This window comes from Dipodomys spectabilis, unplaced genomic scaffold (genome assembly GCF_019054845.1).
Source record: "Dipodomys spectabilis isolate Male_0828 unplaced genomic scaffold, ASM1905484v1 ptg000115l, whole genome shotgun sequence".
In the NCBI taxonomy this organism is placed as follows: domain Eukaryota; kingdom Metazoa; phylum Chordata; class Mammalia; order Rodentia; family Heteromyidae; genus Dipodomys; species Dipodomys spectabilis.
Window position 1 is genome coordinate 10,798,540 of NW_024870792.1, and position 24,698 is coordinate 10,823,237.

At 35.5% G+C, this 24,698-nt stretch overlaps 1 protein-coding gene across 1 annotated transcript in view; it reads right to left on the reverse strand.

The window, feature by feature from the left end:
- Znf804a (zinc finger protein 804A) overlaps positions 1–1,194 on the reverse strand; it is a 235,288-nt gene extending 234,094 nt beyond the window's left edge. Inside the window, exon 1 of the mRNA XM_042688356.1 lies at positions 1,084–1,194. Coding sequence (XP_042544290.1) covers positions 1,084–1,194 — 111 coding nt within the window. The remainder of the gene's footprint in view (positions 1–1,083) is intronic.
- Between the last annotated feature and the right edge of the window lie 23,504 nt (positions 1,195–24,698).

A 24,698-nucleotide genomic window follows, 5' to 3' on the forward strand; every position in this document is an offset into this window, starting at 1 on the left:
TTGGCTCTACTCTCTGCAGTACGTGGCCCAATGAGACTTCAGCCTCCTTCTCTTCTCCCTTATGGAGATACCTACTTCTCCAGAGACACTAATACAGGAGAGCTGGTCCTGGCAGGGAATTTTTCTAGCTAAAGGAATTTGCAATGAAAGTAGGAGCCATCACTTTAGCACTATTCTCTATGCTCTGCTCATCTTTTCCCACCAATCAGGAGTCCTTTTCCCTTTCCTTGTAGGATGCTGAACGTTGTAGCTCTGTGATCCAGTGAGAACCTTCTACTACTGTAGGTTGGGTTTATCGAACACATTTCCCAGTGGCCTGAAGTGTGACCTGGGCACTGCCCGTTACACCCTAACCCCCAAACTTCATGGAGTGACAAGCTGAAAGTTGACAGGGTGGGATGGTGTTGGAATCATTCTGCTAAGCTGAGTACTGACAAGTTCTCACTAGAGAAGTTTGCTGCCAACAGTCCTTCAAGGGAGGGAAGAGCCAACATGATAACTCCACCGGGCCACCTCCTCCTTCCCAGGAGCCAGGCACATGGCTCCCCACCTCGGTCTCCCTCAGAGACTCCACATCCTCATTCACCTTCAGATGAACGAGGTGACAGGTGATAGGGTCGCTTAGGTATAGGATTTTTCTTTCCCTCCCTCCCCCACCCCTTTTTCAAGAGGAACTATCAATACTGTTTCAAGCAAGCGACTGCGGTACTAATCTTCAGCCTTATGGAGTGGGGTGGCAAGAGACCCAAGTTTTTTTGTTTTTTTTTTGTTTTTCAGGGGTTTTTTTGGAAGTGTCTGCCAAAGCCAGGAATCGCAGCGTGCCTAAAATGCCTTCATTTCCCCCGTCTACCCCCAATTCTCCTCGCCCCACGCCCATCAGATAATGAATGAATATATTATAAACTATGCTGAATCGCAACACCTTCCAAACCTCACAGTAACCTCAATCCAGCAAATGCCTTCTCTAAGATTCTTAAACGAGAGAGAGAGAGAGAGAAAGAGAGAGAGAGGGAGGGAGAGAGAGAGAGAGAGAGAGAGAGAGAGAGAGAGAGAGAGAGAGAGAGAGAGAGAGAATGTGATTACCAGAGTTTTGTTCCCATTCTTGCTGAGAGGACCCCGGAAAACTCCCTTGATGTTGCGAAAGTGTCCGTTGCTGAGATGCGTGGAGCTGATGACAATGTAGTAACACTCCATGGGGCAGCCGCCGCCTCCTCCTCCGCAGCCGCAGCTTCCCCCGCGTCCCGCGCCTGCCTGCCCGCAGCAGCAGCTCGCGCGGAGCCGCGGGGAGGGGAGGGTGGGCTGCCCGGAGCCCCAGCAGGCCAGGAGGGCAGCGTCGAGAGCTGGTTGGCCCCGGGGAGGACGGGCTCAGTGCGCCCCCGCGCCCCGCGCGCCCAGGCTCCCCGGCCGCCGCATGCTCCCCGCGCTCTGCTCAGTCTCTGGAGTGCAGCCGCTGTTGGCTTCCCGGCTTGGGACGACGAGCTCCCCGCGACTCCTCCTCCCCAGCCCCTCCTTCCGGGGAAGATCGGGGCTGCGAGGACCCGGCCCGGGCAGGCTCAGTCAGTGGCGAGCAGAAGCGGGCAGGGGGAGCCGCCCGCACGGCGGCGGCAGCAGCGGCAGCATCGCTGCGGCCGCGGCGTCCCCCGCGCGCGGCGCCCGCACTCGGAGCTGCTCCCGCTGGCAGGCATGAGTGTTATTATAGTGAGCGGCGTTGCCGGTCCATTGCACGGAGCCAATGGCAGGGAGCCACTGGGCTGATACTGAGAGCTGTCAGAAGAGTACATCTGTCACCCGCTGCTCCCCACCCCACCCCACGCGCCCGTCCGCCCTCCCCCGCCGCCGGGACCCGCGGCCGCGCCAGCCCGGGCGGGCGTGAGAGGGAGCGACCCGCACCGCCCCGCACCGCGCGGTGGCCCGCCCAGGCCCGCCAAGCCGACGGCCACCGAGGCGCGGGAGACTCCTCCGAGGTGGGGGCGGAGGGGGGGAGGAAGGAAGAGACGCCGATTTCTGGTCTGCGGGTTGGGCTGGAAGGGTGGGGGCGAGTGTGTGTGTGGGGGGGGAGAAATAAATTAATAATTCAGCACCAAAGACATCCACTTCCAACTGCAGGCCACGAGGGCTGGTGCCCGCCTCGGGGGCCTCTCTCGAGATAATCGCTACTCATCTGGGTTTGGCTTCTTTGATAGATTCCCCCCCCCTCTCTCTTTCTCTCTCCATATGATTTGGGGATTATGGAGAATGGTATTCTGTTCAGAATCTTTTTTTTTCAGGCCAGGGAAGCTGTTCCACCCCAGCCCCCATTTTCGGATAGCGTGCATGCTGTGTGATGATCATCTGGGGGACGGGTGGGGGCAATGGAGTGGACTAGGACTGAAGGAAGAAACTGGGACTCCTTGATTGATGCGTCCTGGGTCCTGGCTTTCCCATACCCCCACCCAGCTCCCCCGGGAACAGCCGCGCTTCCTCAATGGCCAAAGCTAGAGGAAAGGCATGCTTTGCGGCAAAAGACGCCGCCGCCACGAGCTCGCTTTGCAATTGTCTCCTGCTCACCACCGAGCAGTGGTGAACAAAAGCTTGAGCCCTACAAGCGACCTGAATGGAAAATTTCCCTGCGCACGAAAGGAACGGGGCTGTCTCCAGAAAGTAGGGAATGGGGTCTGCTGTATTCCTGGGAGACAAGACTCTGGGGCTGAGTTTTAAGGGGTCTAGGCGGCCCCGAGCCTGACTGTCCCCTCCCACCCTCTCACCCTCCCTCCTACCCAGTTAAATCCTCTCTTTGTGTAAGTTTAGCTCCTCTGAGGTGGCTGAGGGAAGAGTCCCATCAGGTACAAACGCGCCACGGAGCTGCTATAGCCATAGGACTCATTAGTCGGCACTTAAAGGGATCGATACCAGGCCACGGGAGGCTGGTAGACTATGCCTTCATTGGATTTTCTGAAGGCTTTATTTTCTTTTTGCCTTGAAAGGCTTAATTGGTTAATGCAGATTCCAGACATTCTGATGCCTCCAAGTCAGAGTCAAGGGTGCTGTAGATATGAGTGGCGCTTATCTGATTTGTTGAGTGGTCACCGTTTCCACACAGTCTATTTCGTGTGTTCTATAGGAGGGTTTATGTCGCAGGAATCCTGCAAATCATAACATGGTCTTTCAGTGAACCTGACTGCTTGGTTTCACTTTGTGAAAAAGGGGGTGGGCCAGGTAAAAGGGGGGAGGCTTGGCAGGAGTCCCAGTAGTTAAGGAAGTAAATTTTAAGTTCTTGGTGATGAAATAGAATATTACATTCAACTAAAGAGAAATTCTTCTTCATGTAGCATGCTTCAGTTTGTTTTTTAAAGAAAAGTTGATGTGGATTGATTAAAGCTCATTATGAAGTGTCAGTTATTTAGTCTTTGGCTAAATTTCTCAGACATCCACTTGGGGGAGTCTGGAAGTGTTGAGAGGAAGAGAAATTAAAATTTCTGAAACTTCTAGACTCTTTGGAAGAGAGCTACCAAAGATTTGTTAGGATTCAGTATGAATACAATCCTATTAGGAAAAAAAAAGCATTCAATTTTCTCTAAATATTTTTGGAAGTTGAATCAATTCCTAGTTCCAATTGTTTACAGAAATGTTTTTATTTGTAATTTGAAAATACAGCATTTTCTGCAGATAACACTTTGGGAAGAAATGCTTGATCATTATTGTGTTTTTCAGAGATTTAGAAACTTACAACTTGGGGACCAAGGTCAAAGAGGTAAAAACAAAATCCTTTAACTTACAACTTGGGGACCGGGGTCAAAGAGGTAAAAAAAAAATATCCTTTATTAATACAGACTAATACTGAGCATTACCAAGTAAACTACTTCAGTTTCCTTAAAGGAAACACCTTTGGCAGAAAGAAAACACTTAGGAAACCAAATGAACTGGTGTGTGGGTGTGGGTGTGTGTGTGTGAGAGAGAAAGAGAGAGAGAGAGAGAGAGAGAGAGAAGGAGAGAGAATGTGTGAATGTTTGTATAATAATAATCTAAATAGGTTTACTTGAAGTATATCATCTATCTCTGATGAACTGTTCCAAACTTTGCCTACAGTATGAAGTTCACTTTCCAGCTTAATCATAAATCAGAGTTATATGAATATTCTGTGCAAGAATAATAATCTATATACAAAATTTTTGTTTCTAGTAACAATTATTTTTTAATTTTTAAAACTAAAAATTATTTTAAATATTTTAGGAGATGATTATAGATCACTGGTGTTCAATTGCCAGTTCTCTAACTGAGAAAATATAATGTTTAAATACCAATTTGTCATTACCCTAAAAAATTGCACATACACACATGCATATGTGTTTATGCATGCATATATACACACAAACATCATAAATTAAACTACTGAAATCTTTAGTGCCCTTTGACAAGATCCATCATAATCAGAATAGTCTGCCTTTTTTATTTAGATTTATGGAAAGATGCTGAGGTAGTAGCTTTTTAAAATCAAGTTTAATGTATATTTATGTATAAATGACAGGCAATCCTAATGTTATGTATAAATGACATGTAATCCTATGTATAAATTACATCTAACCCTATGTCTAAATTATAACAAACAAATAAAACATGAAGGATGGCAAGAGAAAAGACAAAAAAGTTTTTGGCCAAGTTACTGTTTTTCTCTACATGACGAAATATATCTTAAAATATCTAAGTCTGATGATGTAAATCTGTCTCTGCAAAGAAATACATTTTGTAACGTTTCTTTTATGCGTCTTTATCCAAATTTAGTGGTTACACCTATATCAGTCATTTAAACTACTTCTCATACTAGATTTTCACTTATCATTACCAGTGAGCTCTGTTGACAGACTTTTCACTGCATGAATTTTAATTCCAGAAGGGTGAGCCCCACTATATGAAATCTGGTTCCAAACTACACCTAATACCTACTAGGTATAAAAGAATTCTTATCCTAAAACATGGGATTGTTTCTCTTAAGTAAATTTAACAATGAAGAGAAAAAATAGGAAATGAGAACACTCTACTTCCAGAAAGAATAGCAAGACCTTTCTCTAGTTCTAAGTTCAAGTTGGTAACAGTGATGAATTACAATTTCTGCCTCCGTGTCATTCCTTTTCCTTTCATTTTTGTGTCATGATTTAAACAGATGATGCACATGAGGAACCATGTTTAAATTCTTTATTATATTATAATAAGCACTTGTGATAGCTACAGTCTATTCTGATTATTTAAAACAATTGTGAATTGTTTGTAAAGGAAGGTTGTAAAGCATTTTTGACATGAATTATATTCTGTGGAATCATGTCACTTTTATTTTAAAACAGGTTGAAATATCAGCGGAAATATGTTGCTATAAATAAGCAAAATTAATATTTTAAGTCACAAATTATTTAGTATATTTTAATGAATAGTTATAATTCACATATAGTTAATTGTCAAGTTTCTTACCAAAAATTAATTTTTTACTTTCTTACTTGAATTAAGAATTTAAATACAAAATTGACACTAATCTAAAAGAAATTGAAGTTCATTTTGGCCCCATATTTACTTCAATCTTAACTTTTCTCCAATTATATTTCAGATTAATGTTTTCATACTCCATTGCTTGTTCCTCTCTTGCTTTGCTTAAATCAGATTGAAATACTGACTTTTTTATCAGTCATTCACGGGATTTCATTGTTGAATTAATGTGCAAACCACTGTCCTTCCTTCTTTCCCACACCAATGGCTGGAATTCATCATATCATTCAGTCTAGTTTTTGTTTTCAAGACTAGTGCTCTACCACTTTGAACCACAGCTCCACTTCTGGTTTTCTAGTAGTTAATTGGAGCTCAGAGCCTTGTGAACTTTCCTGCCTGGGCTGATCTCAGCCTCCTGAGTAGCTAGGATTACAGGTATGAGCCACCAGCACCCAGCTCAGTCTAGTTTGTTGTTGTTGTTTGTTTTAATTTTACTTTATTGTTGTTTTAGTGGTCATGTACAGTGAGGTTATATTTACATACAGTGTCATCTGTTCCCTCATTCCCTCACATTTCCTCCCTTACATCTTCACCCATGAGTTGCATAGTTCACTTTCATCAATGTCCAGTGAGTCCATTGCTGTACTTTGTTTTTTCTTAAAGTGAATAAATCTCTGAATTTGCAGCCTGCTCTTTGGGGCCACATGTTACAACTTCCACATACCTCTCCTAGTCACTAGGTGGGCTTACTCTATTTGCGTAGATAGTTTTCCAACAATTGGTTGAAAAACCCACAAATTAAAATTGCGTCAGGATTTGAGATTTTGTGAACTGAGCTTTCACTCATGTATCATCAGGGAAAATAAACTAAAAGCTTATTCAGTGCTACTTCAAATGTGTCTGTGACATATTCTTTTTTGTCATGAAATACATGAATGAGATGCAAAATAATTATTGTATTACTACAATAATCTTAAAATGTTTGGACTGGCTGGGAAGGTGACTCAATGGTAGAGTGCTTGCCTTGCATGCCTGAGGCCCTGGGTTAGATTCCAACACAACACAAGCAGAAAAAGCTAGAAGTGGCCCTGTGGCTCAAGTGGTAAGAGTGCTAGCCTTGAGCTGCTGAAGAGCTGAGGGTCAGTGCCCAGGCCCAGAGTTCAGGCCCCCATGATGGACAAAAAAAAAAAAAAAAAAAGAACGAAAAAGAAAAGAAAAGGGCTGGGATGTAGCTCACTGGCAAAGCACCTGCCTAGCAAGTGCAACGTCCTGGGTTCAATCCCTAGTGCCAAAAACAAAGACAAAACAAAAACAAAAAAAAACCCAACAACAACAACAAAAATCTTATAATGGGCACCAATGGCTCACTCCTAAAATCCTAGCTACTCAGGAGGCTAGATTTGAGGATTGCGATTCAAAGCCACCCGGGCAGTAAAGTCCTTGAGACTCTTACCTTCAATAAACCACTAGGAAACCGGAAGTGGCACTGAGGCTCAATTGATAGAGCGCTCTCCTTGAGCTGAGGAGCCCTGGGATAGCGCCCAAGCCAAGAGTTCAAGCCCCACGACAGACCAAAAAAAAAAAAAAAAAGAAAGAAAAGAAAAAAGGTTTGGACCAACTGCATAACCATATAGCTAGATAATTTGTTGCTAAGTACTGCTTCTGTATTTTTGGTTTATATTCATGTTCAGGATTACATTAGTGACAAGTTTTATTACTTTTTTTTATCCTTTTGTGCTAAGGAGAATGAATCTCAGAATTCATCATATAAACAGTGTTTTTGATCTAGGTCAAAGCTAAATGTTATTGGGGCATGCTGATGTGGTACTGCAGCTTTAAACTGGAGAAAGTCTTGGAAGAAGACTACTATCACAGAGCACACATGTTACCCATAAACTTCATGCATGCTGAGATCAGTATTGACACACAAACAATCATAAACAAACTCATGTTTGAGAGAGGATTTGGTTTCAGCAAAGCAACATCATCTGTTGTATTAAATTAAGGTTGCAAATTTGGATATTTTGCCTGTTGTATTTTCATTTGACTTCTTTTTTTTGTTTTGTGTTTACATAAGAATTATAAGCATATGGGGCTGTATAATTAGCTTGATGTTAACACATTTAAGTAAAATTATGCAACAAGTATAATTACTATATGCTATAGAATATTTTAAAAGACTATGTATACTATTTAATTCTGAGAAATACTGAGATACACTTGTATATCAAATAGACACTGATATTAAATATATACTAGCATATTAAATCAATAATACTGACCTTATCTGAAGGTGAGGATGTTATATATGACCTGAAGGAAGCAGATCATTTGTAAAGTAATTATCAGGCAATCATTAGCTAAAAATAGCCTCATAGGTACTTTCCTGTTTCTATATTCTAATTCTGCTATTTAAAATAAAGCTCATTCCCAGTACCAGCACAGACACACAGACACAGACACAGACACAGACACAGACACAGACACAGACACACACACACACACACACACACACACACACACACATGCACAAGTTTTTTATTAGTGAGTAAAAAACAAAAGAAATACTACAAGAGAAGTAAGCTTTTGTGGTGGTGATATAGTTATTGGCTTCGAATTTTATACTGGAAGGGAAGAAGAACTATAATTAATTAATTAATTAATAAAGCTACATGAATGAAAACACACTCCTAAAAACTGTGTGAGTCATTGGTTACATGCCATATATAAATTAGGGATAGTATGAAAAATGATACCTTATAATCAGTAAAGTTTAGGACCTATATTTAAGTATACAATATCACAATGAATGCCTTTTTACAAAGGACTTCAAGATACCTTCAACTAAAGCGATAGTTATTTCTTTGTAAACTGCATAGATTCCATTCCTGAATTTCAGTGATTTAACCTTTAAATGAGAAGGAAAAATAAAAACTTGATGTTATATGTTTTCATGCTTCAGTTTCTCTGAATCTTGAACACATGGTATAACTTAAACTAATAGAACAAGACACCAATTTGTCTCTCTATTTGATGATGTGAGCTCTGAATAAATAGTAGAAATATAGGGATTGTTGAAACATGTTAATTAACACAATGAAAAAAATGAACAGAGAAAAAATTTCCTAGTTTTCTTTGGTTCAAGCTCAAAAACTAAACTATAAAGTTTATATTATGCAGAACTTTGACATATCTTAAAATAATGATAGAAAGCTTATTTTCCTGTAAAACATATATTACTGATATGAGGGTTTTGAAAATATTTCCTTTTATTTTCAATTCTAATAGGTGGTCTTAGAATAAAGGCCAGGGCAGGGATAACTTAGAGCCAAATATATTTTCAATATTTTTGTGAAAGTAATTATGTAATTGGATGCCAGTTAATTGACTTATCAAAACATACAACAAAAATATACTATTGTAAGTATAAAGAATGAACAGTTATTGTATTCTTATGTTTTACAATCTTTTTGAAATCAAAATGGTAATATTTGTTAAAGTTAAAATTGCATATAAGTTTTGACTGAGCTATTGAATTCTTGAGACTTGCCACAGAAAAGAGAAATACTTAAAGAACATTTGCAAGAACATTTATTGCAGCATCATTAATTCATAAAGATAAAAACTGGCATATGGAAAGACTTGGAAAAAATTATATTAAATGAAGTAAACCGGCCCAAAGAAACATAGGTCTCATGGTTTCCCTTATTTGCAATTACTAGTTTATGTCTGAGACAAGCGGAAATGGTCAGATAAGTTGATGTTAGGTGAAATGAACCCCAAGATAAGGACTCAAAAGTTTTTTATTTCTTGCTATTGTTTCTAACATATTTATAAGATTATTTCTTTGTTGCTTTGTATGTCCCTTTCCATAGTATAACCCCTGTTTTCACTGTATTTGATGTTGATATAATTTGTGAAGGGGAAAGGAAAAAAATAATTGTTTAAATAGGGATACAGGTGGACCCATTGCAACAATAAGATGTACAAGATGTCATGTCAAAAAATGAACTTTACAACTTTGGCTGGGGGGTGGGAGGGCTGGGAAGGGGGGAGTCGGGGGAAGATGAGAAAGGATGGGAAGGGGAAACAAAGGAGGAGGCATCAATGCTTGATAAGTAATGTATTCATTACCTTGCCCATGTAATTGTAACACCTCTGTACGATATTTTCACAATTTAAAAAATAAAAAAGATAAAAAATGGCAAGAGGGAGGGCTGGGAAGGTGGCTCAGTGGTAGAGCACTTGCCTTGCATGCTCAAGGCCCTGGGTTCGATTCCTCAGCACCACATAAGCAAAAAGAAAAAAGCCGTAAGTGGCACTGTGGCTCAAGTGGTAGAGCGCTAGCCTTGAGCTGAAGAGCTGAGGGACAGCACCCAGGCCCAGAGTTCAGGCCCCACAACCGGGGGCCTGAACAAATAAAATAAATAAAAAATAAATAAATAAAATAAATAAACCCTGTGAAATTTCAAAAAAAAATGGCAAGAGGGATAAGTTCATTAAGATAATAGTAGTGTAAGTTATGATATATACTGCACACTTCCATGTATCTATTAAATGAAAGAGTATATCTATACTCATTGATTTGAAAGGATTATCGAGTTGCATTATCATATAAAAACATAAAGAAATATAATAGAAAGTATAAAATACTTCTTGGTTTTGTGTACTTACTATTGTACTTATGTAAGTACTTACATAATAATACTTATATAATAGTAAGTACTTATGGAAGTACTTACTATATACTTATATAAGTACTTACTATTGTAAGAGAACTAATAAGTATAAATATAGGTAAAAGATCATGTAATTTGTTGATATGAATTTCTCAATGTCATATATGAGCTACTAGAGAGAACAAGAAGAAAAGAAGAAACTGGGGGCGGGGGCAGAGAGAGGGGGAAGATGAAATAAATATGGAGAGATATATCAGGATAAAAACAAGAGAGAGTGGAAAAACAAAAGGAAACATTGCTGGGTAGAAAAATGAAGGATATAAATATCCTCTACTCTACTTGTGAATCTATTTAATATGTGACAAACTGACTATAAAAGATTTGTGAATGCAACAAAGAATATATTTTAAAACATTTAAATAAAATGATTGGTCTAAGGTATTAAGTAGAGATAGGAAGATAGGAACAATTTGTGAGCAAGAATTGATGAGGTTATCTGATAGGCTGAGGCTCATATAAGAGATTAACCAAATACAACTGAGAGTTTTGACACTAGCTAAGGAGGATTAGTAATGTAATTCATTGAGATGGGCAAATCTGGAGAAAAGTAAGTTGGCAAAAATGCTAAGATTTAGATTCATTTATAATAAGATGTATCTCATCTGTGCATATACTAGTAGTGAATCTGGAGTTTGGTCAGATATGTATCTGGGAGTCAAGCTATTTTATAGCTCGTAATGTGGTTGAGACCACATGAAAGTTTAAGTGATGGATGAAAAGCCTTAGAATAGGAGAGACACTAGGAACAAGAACCTAAACAAATAGAAAAGGAGATGCCCAAGAAGGTTTTAAATCATGGGAATGAGATGCTTAAGAAAGACTTTCCTCCAAAGAGTTGGTTTCAAGATAGTAGCTTGCAAATATGAAGAATAGTATTAATAAGGCAAGTAAAAGAGATCAGAGAAATCATCTAACCTTGGACATCATGAAGGTCATTGGTGATTTTGTGAGCAAGAAGTAACAAAAATATAGTTTACAAATCTATATAACTTGATAAATTATATTATAACAAAATATAGATTGACAAATTTACATAATTTTCTGGATTATGTAACAAAGACATAACTCAGAGATCTACATAATTTACTCAATTAAACGCTACACCATAGCTTAGGAACCAGGTACACAGGATATTTATATGAAATGAACTTTGTAGAATGATTTCTGTCATATGTAAGAAAAAGTAACTCACCTCTTTTCTAGTATACTCCTTCTCTATAAGAAGTGAAAGATCAAGCGACATTCACTAAGGCGTCAGATTTAGTTATGGCTGTGTCAACTTAGAAGCAAATGTAAATTAAAGTCGTATATGTTTTATTAACCTATCAAAGTGATTTATGTCTTAGTGATTTCAGACTGATGTAATAAAAATCCACAGAAAGGGTGCTTAAACAAAAGAAAATTCTTCCTTACAGTTCCAAAGACTGGGAAGTTCAAGATCAAGTTCCCTGATGATTCCTACTCTGCCAAGGATCCTGTCTCTGCTGTTCAGACTTTCATTGCAGACATTCATTGGCTGTCTTTTCTCATAGGTTACCAATCCCATTCACAAAAACTCCAACATGACTTCATTACTTCCAAAGAGGAAATTTGGTAATCCAAATATTGTATTAGAGATTATTATTTCAACATCGTTTTTCAAGGAAAAAATATTCATTCCATAATTTGCATCTTAAAATATTTTCAAGATTTATAAAATAATATGAAATGGACAATGAGCAGAAATCAGATTGAAATATTTATTAGTATGTTATTTATGAAAATTAATTAATAAACATATATTTCCTCTCACTATCAACATAACTTTAACTTCCATTTCTCAAATTACCCAATATTTTACCAAATTGTATCATCTACGCTGTGTACATGAACCAAACCAGACCAAAAGGCTCATGTTCAGGGTTATGATGGGCCAGTAGTGTTTTGTGCTTCTGGATTCTAAGCAGCTTGAAGAAGTCAGCTGATACTATGAAGCATTCCTAGATACAATGGAGAATGATTTTAAAGATGAATTCTTACTTTTACATGCTATATGATACCTTTGAAACCTTATAAAAATTTTTATTTGAATAAGTATGAATTTGTATAACTCACCTGTAGGGTTCAACTTCTAAACTCAGTTACAAAGATTCTAAGCTATGTTTATAAACATTAAAAAGGAATCAGATATTTAATTTTTAATAAAATATGATCAATATTATAAATAATAAAAATTGAAATAATAGAAAAGACTTGAGTCATACAGACATTCCAAAAGATGTATTATAGATAACATTAAATATAATACATGATACAAAATTATAAGAATGAACTAAATGAAAAGGTATAATAAAAACAATCACATATAGTTTTTATAGTTCATATAGTATAAAGTATATATATTTTATAAAGAAGTTACATAGCTGAGAACAATCAGAGATTATTAAAAATATATGTAGTCAGTATATTCAGGAAATTTGATTTACCATAAAATTAAGAGGACATGAGAGCTTACAATGTTTAGAATGCCAAATAGTCTTGGGATATATAAGTGATTATAGATACACATTTAAAATGATAACAGTTTGGGTATGAAGATTAGGAAAGGCAAAGAAGAAATAGAAAGAAGAAAAACCAGAATGAGAAAAGTGGAATCAATGTCAGGGAGACTATGAATTGAACTGAGATTTTTTTTTTGAGGTAAGCTGGGATTACTTTCTGGTAAATAAAACTGTTTTGTTGAAAATGTAGTAGGAGCAAAGTCCTTAAAGGTTTATAAGGAGAAGATAATGCAGAGGCTAGATTCTTGCAAAATTGTAAAAATTTAGAAACCAACTGAGGAAAACCTAAGGATCTACTCAACATAGTACCTTCTCAGGCTAGTGATAAAGCTCAGTGGTGATATGCTTCTGTAGCAAGCACAATAGCCATCCTGGCTTCAATCCTAAACACATGGAACAAAAGAGTACTTCATTACTACAGAATGTACTCACTCTAAATTTCTAATACAGTATATATGTGGAGTAGGCTGTAATAGGTGTTCTTTTACTTATTTATTTATGGTAGTGGGAAATGAGCCCATGGTTTTATGCATGATGGGCAAGCACTCTACCACTTGAGCCAAACTCTCAGCACTTTTAGTTATATGTAGATTTTGACATGGGGCCTACTTAACTTTATTCATGCTGAATTCTAACTTAAGATCCTTTTGTGTAAGGAATGACATTAATTGAGATTCATTGTTGTCATATACTACTTTGCTGAACAGCAACTCCTTTGATAACTACTTAAAAGATAAAATAAAAATAACAAAAAGGGTCCTCTGTTTCCACCTACTGAGTACCTAGGATTACAGGCACATTCACAATGGGCATTTTTTATCTGCTTATATGTGATTGGGTTATATTGAGGCATACTGATATTATTTACAAGGTGAAATCAGCAGATCCTTTTTATACCTCCAACAACATCTTAGGTAATTCTTAAAGATCTACATTATTTCAAGCATTTAACAAAGATAGAATTGATATCTTTTTTTAACTGTAAAACATTTTGCAAATATAAAGCTGTATATTATAAACTGATGCAGTTGAAGCTGGATTTTAGAAGCAAGAACTCCTCAAAGAAGGGGTTCAGGACTCTAAGAATTCCATTTTAAAGTCTAATGGAGAAAAGAATAAAAAAAAGAAGAGAAAAGGAAAGGAAAAGAAAGAAAGAAGGAAGAGCCAGACACTGGTGACTCACAACTGTAAAACTTGCTATTCAAGAGGCTGAAATCTAAGAATCATGATTCAAAGCCAGCTGTGGCAGGAAACTCCTTGAGACTTTTTTCTCCAATTAACCACCAAAAAGCTGGAAATGGAGTTATGGCACAAGCAGCAGAGCATCAGATCACCAAAGCTCAGGGACAGCACTCAGGCCCTGAGTTCAAGCGCCAGGATAAGAAGAGAAGGAAGGAAGGAAGGAAGGAAGGAAGGAAGGAAGGAAGGAGAAAAAACAAAGAAAATGAAAGAAACAAAGAGAAAAAAGAAAGAGAAAGACAGAAAGAGAAAAGGAGAAAGAAAGGAAAGAAAAAGGAAAAAGAAAGGTGAAAGAAAGAAAGGAAGGAAGAAAGGAAGGAGAAAGAAAGGAAGGAAAGAAGAAAAATACAAGGAAGGGAAAAGGGAAGGTAAGAAGAAAGAAAGAGACAGAAAGGAAGAAAGAAAAAAGAAAGAAAGCAAAAAAGCAAGCAAGAAAATTGTTGAATTGGAATACGTCACATATTTGAATGTCTTAAGAAAGGTAGATACTTCTACATAAATAAAAATGAGTCAAATGTTAAGTCAAAAATATATTTGCCACATAGCCAGTTACTTTTTGCAACAATTGTTTTGTTTTCTGATCTCTACTACCTTTTGAAATTGTTATACAGACTTGAGTAAGATAGTGAAAGAATATCATGTTTTGTTTAAAGAAATAATAATTATTCAAAACATGGCATAATTAGAAAAAATTACTATGAAATGATTGAGGAAATTGTTCAAATGATCATATATAGTACTGATTTTTTTTATCAGAGTAAACTTAATTTTCACTATAAAGTAAAACAACAGCTATTTTCACTTAGAATGATGCTAACAACAGTACAACGATGCAAGTAATTAGGGAAAATATAATTGCACCTATCTCAGTTGTCAAAATTTTAAGTGATAAGAAATAGAAGCATTCAGAAGTACTCTATAATGTTACCTGAAGGAATTTAAATAAAAATCTAAATTTAATCAACATAATGTTTTATGTGACAGAGAACATACATTCTCATACACACACACACACACACACACACACACACACACACACACACACACAGAGACACACACAAGCAACTCAAAAGCAGAAGTAGGCATAATAAAGAACAGGAGAAAGGATGAAACTAAGACAAAAGGTACCTTTTCCATAAACATATCACAGATGCAAAAAGCTTTGGAGGAATTCAGGCATTTAAAGATCTATGTTAGACGCAAAGAAAATGCTCCATACAAGATCATCTGATAAATATAGTAAGAGTAGATGAAGCACAGCCCTGGCAGGAGTAACTAGATATTTCTCAGTCTTAACTCTCAATATCAATTGACTTAACTCTCCAATTAAATGACATATAGTGACTACTTGGATCAAAAAGCAAGAACCCTCTATCTGTTGTCTACAAGAGACATGTCTTGCTGACACAAACAGATACTCAAAGAGAAAGGCTGGAATAAAATCTTTCAAGTAAATGGCCTCCATAAACAGGCCAAAGTAATAATACTTTCAGATAAAATAGAGTTCAAACTACAATTAATAAGAAGAGACAAAGAAGGATATTACATATTAATAAAGAAAACACTCCATAAAGAGCAAATGACAATTGTAAATATCTATGTACCAAATGCTGGAGCAGCAAACAAATGCTACTTGACCTAAACACACACACACACACACACACACACACACACACACACACACACTCACACACATGGATCCAAATACATTCATTGTTGGTGACTTCAACACATCGTCACCTCTAGATAGGTTATTTAGGCATAAACCCAGTAAAGGAAATTCAGACCAATAACTGCACTGAGCAGCTCAACCTAGCAGATATCTACAGAATATTTCACCCAGCAGAATCAGATTAAATATTCTTCTTTACAGCCTATGGAATATTCTCCAAAATAGATTATATCCTAGGCTACAAAGAACATAAGTGCAAATTGAAAAAAAAAACAACTTGAAATTACTCCCTGTTCCCTGTCAGACCTCAAAGAAATAAAATTAGAGCTCAACAGCAAAAGCAATTACAAAAAAAAAAATCTCAAACTCATGGAGACTGAAAATCACATTACTGAATGATCACCGGGTCATTGAAGAGATAAGAAAGGAAATTTAAATATTTATGTAATGTTCTCTCTCTATGTATATATATTAATACAAAAATACCAGATTCTCTGGGAAATAGCAAAGGCAATACTCAGAGGAAAATTTTTAGTTTTGAGTTCCTACATCAGCAAATTAAGAAATCTCAAATCAACACTCTAATGCACTATGAGCTGCTTGAAAAACAGTAATAAGCCAAGCTCAAAACCAGTAAACAGAAAGCAACAATAAAAATTAGATAAAAAATAAGTGAATTAGAAACTAAAATATTGTGAAAAAATAAACAAAACAAAGCCTGAGTTCTTTGAAAAAAATGGCAGTCCCTTAACAAATCTAAGAAAAGAATAGAAAACACCCAAATAAATGAAATTGGAGATGATTGATGCACTATCAAAACTAAGCAATCAGAATATGATAAGGGAATATTTTGCAAACTTTTATGCCAACAAATTGGGGAATCTGGAAGAAATGGATACATTCTGAGAGGACCTCAATATGCCCAAAAAGAACTAATAAGATTTAAAGCAATTAAAGAGACCCATAATAAGTAATGAATGTGAAATGACAATAAAAGACCTCTGACCTAAGAAAAGCCCAGAACTCAATAGATTCACAGGGAAATTCTATAAAGACTTCAAAGGAGGAACTGGTGCAAACACACCTCAAATTTCTTCAATGAAATAGAAAGTGTAAGATCATTATGAAACTCATTCAATGAAGCCAGCATTATATTCATTCCAAAGCCAGATAGGGAACCATCAAAAAGACAAGTATAGACTCATCTTTTTGATGAACATAGATGAAAAAATTGTCAATACAATTTTGACAAAGCAAATTCAATAACTATCAAAATATCATCCACTACAATAATTGAGATTCATCCCAGGGATGCAAAGCTAGTTCAATAAATGTAAATCAATAGATGTAAAACAATGGATACAGAAAAAGCTTTTGACCCAACCAGCACCTATTTATGATAAATGCTCTGGAGAAGCTAAGAATCGATGGAACATTCCTCAATATAATAAAGAGTATATGACAGATCTACAGCCAGTATTATATTTTTTGGTGAAAATATAAAAATCATTTCCTCTAAAATCAGAAATGACACAAGGATATCTACTTTATCCTCTTTAACATAGTCCTGGAATACCTAGCAAGACCAAGAAATCACTAGAATAATCTAAAGAGTAACTAAAGGTGGAAAGAAGTAACACTATCCCTTTTTGCAGATGACATAATCCTATATTTAAAGGACCTTATAGACTCTTCTCCCTGTTAGAGCTCATCCTAAACTTTGGCAAAGGACCAGGGTTCCAAATCAGCCTACAAAAATCAGTAGCTCCTCCACAACTTAGAAAAATGTATATACAAGATGCACGGCAGTGGAATCAAATACAGTGAAAACAGGGGATATACCATGGGGGAAGAACATACAAGAGAAACAAAAAAAATCACATAGTATATTTTAGATACATTAAAAAAACAATAGCAAGCAAGGTGTGTCCTTATCTTGGGGTTCATTTCACTTAACGTCATCTTAGATGGTCTATGTACATAGCTTTTGATCTTTTCTACTTGTCCTCGATTTATAATAGTTATTGCATTAAGGGAAACCATGGGACCTATGTTTCCTTGGGTCTGAGAAATATCAAAATGCTGAAACAAGGATATAGGTTGACCCATTGTAACGAGATGTACAAGACACTATGTAGAAAACGAACTTTACAACTTGGTGAAGGGAAGGAGGAATTGGAGACATGGGAGGGAAGGGATGTTAGGGGAAAAAACAAAGGAGGAGTTAACAATGCCCAGTAGGAAATGTACGCATTACCTTACTCATGTAACTGTAACCCTTCTGTACACTATTTTTAAAATAAAAACATTAAAAAATTAAAAAATCAGTAGTTTTCTGCATGCCAAATAATGAGAAGATTGAGACTGAAATCAGAAAAGGAACCCCATTTGTAATAGTCTCAAAAAAAAAACCCCAACAACTAGGAATTAACTTAAACAAATATGTGAAGGACCACTATTATGAAAACTTTAAGAATTTGGAAAAAAGAAATTGATGAAGATTTAAGGAAATAGACTTTCCATGTTTCTGGTTTGGATAAATTAACACCATGAAAACAGCGATACTGCCAAAGCAGTTTACAAATTCAATACAATACCCATCAAAATCTCAACATTTTTCAATGAAGCAGAGAAAACACTTCAAAAATTCATATGAAATAATGAAAGATCACAAATAGTAAAAGCAATCCTTAACAGGATGAGTATTAAAAGAATATCAGTACCAAACTTCAAATTCTGTTATAAAGACATAGTAATAAAAAACAACTAGGTTCTGGCACAAAAATAGGCCTTAGGACCAATGGAAGAGAAGACGCAGAAATGACTCCACAGACCAAAATCCATTTAATATTTGATAATGGTGCCAAAAACATGGGTTGGAAAAAAGGCTCTTCAACAAATTGTGCTGGCAAAATAGGCTATCCACATACAGAAAACTGAAGTAGAATATATGACCCTGCCTCAGGATCAACTCAAAATGGAACAAATATTTTATGTAAGGCAAGATATTATGAAAATATTACAGGAAAGGGTAGGGGAAACACTAGGGATCCTAGGAAAAGCTGAAATTTTCCAAGTAAAGATCTAGTAACACCACAAACCAAAGAAATACTGTATAATTGGGATTACATCAAATGTTAAAGTTTCTGCATGGCAAAGTACGTAGTTAACAAGATAAATAAAAATCCCACAGAATGGGAGAATATTTGTACCAGCTATACATTAGAGAGGGGCCCAATATTCAAAATATGCTTAGAACCCAAAATTAGTCATTCAAAAAATAAACTCTGAAAGAAACAATAACCCAAATAATAAATGGGCTAATGACTTAAAGAGAGACTTCTCAGGAGTAGTAAGAATGGTCAATAGACACATGAAGAAATGTTCAATGTTTCTGGCCAAAAAAAAAAAAAAAAAAAAAAGTGCAAATTAGAACAACACTGAGCTCACACCTCACCCCAGTTAGAATGGCCAAAATCAAGAAAACTAACAATAACAAATGTTGGCCTGGATTTGGCCAAAAGGCAAATCTATTACACTGTTAGTGGAATGTAAATTTGTCCAACCACTTTGGAAAGCAGTATGACGGTTCCTCAAAAAACTAAATATGGAGCTATGCTACAACTCAGCAATTCCACTCATGGGCATTTATCCAATAGACCACAAACAAGGTCACACTAAAGCTCTTGGCACAACTATGTTCATTAAAGCATTATTTACCATCGATGAGATATGGAATCAACCCAGATGCCCCTTAGTGGACAAAGGCATCAAGAAAATACGGCATATATATATATATATATATATATATATATATATACACATATATACACATATATATATACATATGTATATATAAAATGGAATTCTATTCATCAGAAAAAATGTCATTGCCCCATTTGTAAGGAAATGGAAAGAGTTGGAAAAAGTTACATTAAGCAAAGTAATATAGGTTACAGAGAAACATAGGTTTCCCTCATACATGGTAGCTTGAAAGTACCCATAAATCTACAAGTAAACACACTGTCTGGTAAGCAAGGAAGGAATTATGTGTAATAGAAACTACGTAGAGCATAAATAGTATATTTCTTTAAAATGACTAAGTTAAAGTCCAACAACAAAGTACCAGGTAATGGATACTTGCAAGAGAGGAAGGTGGGGCCAAGAGAGTGGGATAGAAGAACTAAAGGGGAAGGAGGAGGAATGAGGCAAGAATTCATTGTATATACCACAGAATTGAGAAATATAAGGAAGGGAAGGGGTGGGTCAAAGGAGAGTGAAGATGCTTAAGAAGTGATGAGACAGATCAAAATGTTTTATACACATACAGGGCTCTGTTAAATGGCAAAACATTCAAAACATAACCAAAAAATAATATACATAAAGGAACAGGTGGGTAGGAAGGGATACGTAAGAATGTTGAAAGAGGTGACACTGATCAGTATTCACTGCACCATAAATTGTTTCTATGAATGGCAACCCCTTTGTACAACTACTTAAAGACAGTAAAAACACTCAAAAAATATGGCTGGAATAATGGTTCTTGAAGAGTTTCTAGCAACAATTCTTTGAATAGCCTGTCAAATTCTCCTTTTGGATAATATAGAAAATAGGTTAAAATGAATATTTAAGATACATTTTAATGTATCTTAAAGGACATAAAATAACAACTTAAATATTGTAATATGACAGATAACCTAATAATTGTATCTACATTAAAATGGCAAACATGATATTGCTGGTTGTCAAATAAAAAAAATAAAGAAGAAAAAAAAGACTCATAATTTCGCCTCTAATTTCGCATGAAAACATACACAATAAATAAACACAAAGCACACCTGAATGAAACCAGCAGATATATCAAGGATTAATTCACAAGGGTGGCCAGAAAATAAGAACTCCACTGAATCCCATTTTGCACTTTGCTTTGGGGGTATAGTCATGATACCATTGCCCATTATGAACTCTAAGTAAATGAATTAACAAAGGTGAATGACCGTTCTGTAATTTCTAGGATGAAAGAGAAACTATCTTCAAATATCACAGGTTAATGTTACTATACAACATATCCAGAGGAGTTTCCTAATTTTCTGTGAAATGCTGCATAAGCTCTTTAGAAATTGCTTTGATACATGGGATTTTATATCAAAATGAAACATCATTTGTACAAAATGACAATAGAAGATAAATTTAATTTATGCAAAGTAAAATAGTCCATTAATTTAGTAATATACGATGGTTTAATATCAGAAATAAAATGCTACATTAAAAGGTTAAATAGGAGTATATTCTTCATATAATACAAGTTCATCTCACACATGAAACATCTCACTAATGGAAACATTATTAATATATAATCTAATTACTGTTATGGAATTCGGGGCATAATTTTCCATACAGTATGAAATATTTTTCTTGCCATCTTCAGGGATTTAAATGTTCTAGCTGAGCTAGTCTCTGATACCCTTAAAATTGCAAAACTCATTAATTTTAAATAAGTCCCAACTTAGTAAACAATTTTAATAAACATTTATATGCCTATAAATATATAGTTGTCATTACCAATATCTATCATTACACTTTATTACATGATAATTATGGTATCTTATTTAAGATAAAACTGTGAGTTTCACTGTAAGACTTAACAATTTGGTCTAAGCATATTTAATGGTAGATGAAACTGTCAATATTCAGGTGTTTATCTCAAGTCCATTTTCAGTTCACATTGGGTATAGTAAAATTCTTCTTTAAATTTGCTCATTTCTCTTTAAACTTATTAAGTGCTGGTAGCAAAGGCAAAACTAAGCCCTTTCATAAGTTCCAGACAATATGTGTATTTGTATTTGCGACAGCAACTTCTGAGTCAAGCATTACCTCAAGAACCCTGTCTATTTTTGTTATTGGTTACTAAATTAGAGTTAGGCTGAGGAGAAATTTTCTATGTGCTATTGCACATTAGAGTGACTATGCATAATACTTGCAAACTACAGATTTCAAAAGGATAGAAACATTCTAAGGGAAAGCATTGTGAATCTTTTCACCATGAGGAAATTATACATTTTTAGGGAGACATGTATATAATTTGCCTTAAATATTACATAATGAAAGATTATACATATATCAAAAATCACATTATTACGTACAACTTTCAGGTTTTATGCCTGAATGAAAAATAAATATAAAATGGAATACATTAACAAAAGAAAATTTAAAATCTTGACATGAGATGTTGCTATTGGTTGATCATGGATTATTTTCAGATGAAAGAGCTAGGAAATATGTGAGTGCTTACAATTCATAAACATTCAAATGCCTATATAGCTACTAGTATCTTTATTAAAGGAAACAAACATACTGATAACTCCAATCCTAATGCACTGCAACATTACCTCTTCTCATGAAATCTTCCATTCCAACAGCCAATGTCTAGCAACCAACTTTTGTCAGCTAATGTACATGGTTAATTTCACTATACATATATATTTGTTTGGGCTTTTTCAACCCTTACACAAATGGAAAATTATTATCTAGAATATAGTATTTGTGTACAGTTTAATTGAAACTTGGTCATACAGAATTAGAATACTTTTAAAACTATTAACATGTACATCAATTTCTCACATGAGTGAGTAAAGTTTTTATGTATTTATAATATCTATTTTCATACCACATTTTCCATTCCATCTGAAGATCTCAGACCTCAATAACTTCAAATGTCTCATGAACTAGGCTTACTTATATACTATAAAATGTAAAACAAACACTACTCTGTTTCCAACATTATAGTGTCATGTAGAATGGCTACATCCTAAAACATCTCCTGTGTTCTTTACTATCTCTATTTTTGCCTTACACAGAAAAACAGGTAAGTGAAGTGACAAAATACATAGCCGATTTGGTGTGGCTGTATATTCACTTACTTCAAATTTACCTATGCCTCTACATGTCTTGATAGTCCATTCCCTATTATCAATGAATAGCATTCATATGTGAGTGTGTGAGTGTGTGTATGTGTGTGTGTGTGTGTGTGTGTGTGTGTGTGTGACTATGCCTTTTTATCAACAGACAACTGTTTGTTTCCCTCGATTTTTGATACATAAAAATAAATCTATAAAATTCGTATCTTTGAGTGAAGAGAAATTTTCAATCACACTGAATAACTATGGGGAATATATTCTAAATGTCATGTTGATTGACAATGCCATTTCAGTCTTCTATATTTGTACTGATTTTCTGTCTGCTTGATATATCAATCATTAGAAGAAAGATTTGGAGTCTTCAACTGTAATAGTGTATTTGTCCATTTCCCATGTCAGTTCAATCATTGCTTCATCTCATCCATTGTGATATTGTGATTAAAGTCTCATAAATGCTTAAATTTATTTTGCCTTTTGGAAAATAGATCTCTTTATTAATAGGCAACTAGTAGGCAATATCTAGTTTTCTCTTCATCCTTTTCTTTCTTTTGTGGTTATTTTTTTCTGAATTTATACTATATTTTATATGACTTGTATTGTCTTGTTCTATTATTCAATACCACTTTATTTTCAATCTGCATATATCAGTGTATTCTTATTTTGATAAGCCTAACTTGTGTTAATGTCCAACATCTTTGTGTCTTTATTGCATTTATTTTTTCCTTTATATAGTCCTATTTTTTCTGTTTTACCAAGTTTTAGCTCTGAATTTTATATAATTACATTTTATAATTTTATAATTTTTATAATTTTATAATTACTTCTCTTACTATAGCAAATATTTTTCTTTAAAATATTTTCCAGTGGTTACATCAGTGGGGAAAGATTTTCTGTATGAATTACCATGCCTCTGATCTATGCCATTTCTCATACAAAGTTTTACAGGAAAGATGTTCTGGCAATGAAGTCCCAGAAGTTTTGAGTACAAGAAAAAAAAATCTTCACTTTAAAGGATAATATTGCTTTCTCTATAATTCTCAATCGGAGGTCTTCTTTCCCTGCTGAGGTCATTGGCCCATACCTCCATCTTTCTACTCCTTAATAATCCATCACTTATTTTTTCATTAGATTCCGTAACATATCATCATATTTATTTTACATTGTCTTTCTCATGATTTGAAAATCTATCATATTTAAGGGTGTTTGTTAAAATTACTTCATTTCTTCAAATTTGTTTCCTTCAAGAATTTTTGGCATGCTTTATTCATTTATTGCATTTCTTTATTATTTGCTTATTTATTTATTTTAGTGTCACATTCAAAATCTGTAACTTTCATGGATAATTTATTATTATTATGACTAGAACGCAGTCTGTGTTTGGTGCTTGCTGTAGCATGGATGCAGAGGACTTCATATTTTCTTAGTTTCCTTAGTTTTATTTCCCTACATCATTCTCAGCCTAAGTACAACTTCTCAGAGATAGTCTATATCTTGCTCTCATTTCAATTTCATCCATTTTTTACTGTTCTTATGCAAAAGTACTTATGGTTGGGGAAGTGGCAGAGTATATAGAAGAAGACACCTGTACTTTTACAGTTAAATCTCAGTCTTTGAGAGGCCCTATGACACAGAGACTTGACCTTTGCATTTTTTAAAATATATTTTTCCCTCAATTTCCTTACTTGGATTCAGTGACCCTAAACTTTTTGTACATTTTTATTGTAAAAATACTGTACAGAAGGGTTACAGTTACATGAGCAAGGTAATGAACATATTTCCTCTTGAGCATTGTTGCCTCCTCTTTATTTTTCACCTACCATCACGTCCCTTCCACCTCCACAACTGCCCCCTCCAAGTTGTAAAGTTCATTTTTCAACATAGTATCTTGTACATCTCATTGTTACAATGGGTTAACTTATATCCCTAATTAAGCATTTTGTTTTTTTCCCTTTCCCTCCCCAAATTAGAGAAGTGTATATACAAGCTGCAGGGCCCTAATATCAAATACAGTGAAAACAGGGGTTATACCATAGGGGAGGAAAATACAAAGAAACAAAAAATAATCACATGGTACATTATAAATATGTTAGAAACAATAGCAAGCAAGAAAAAAAATGTGTCCCTATCTTGTGGTTCATTT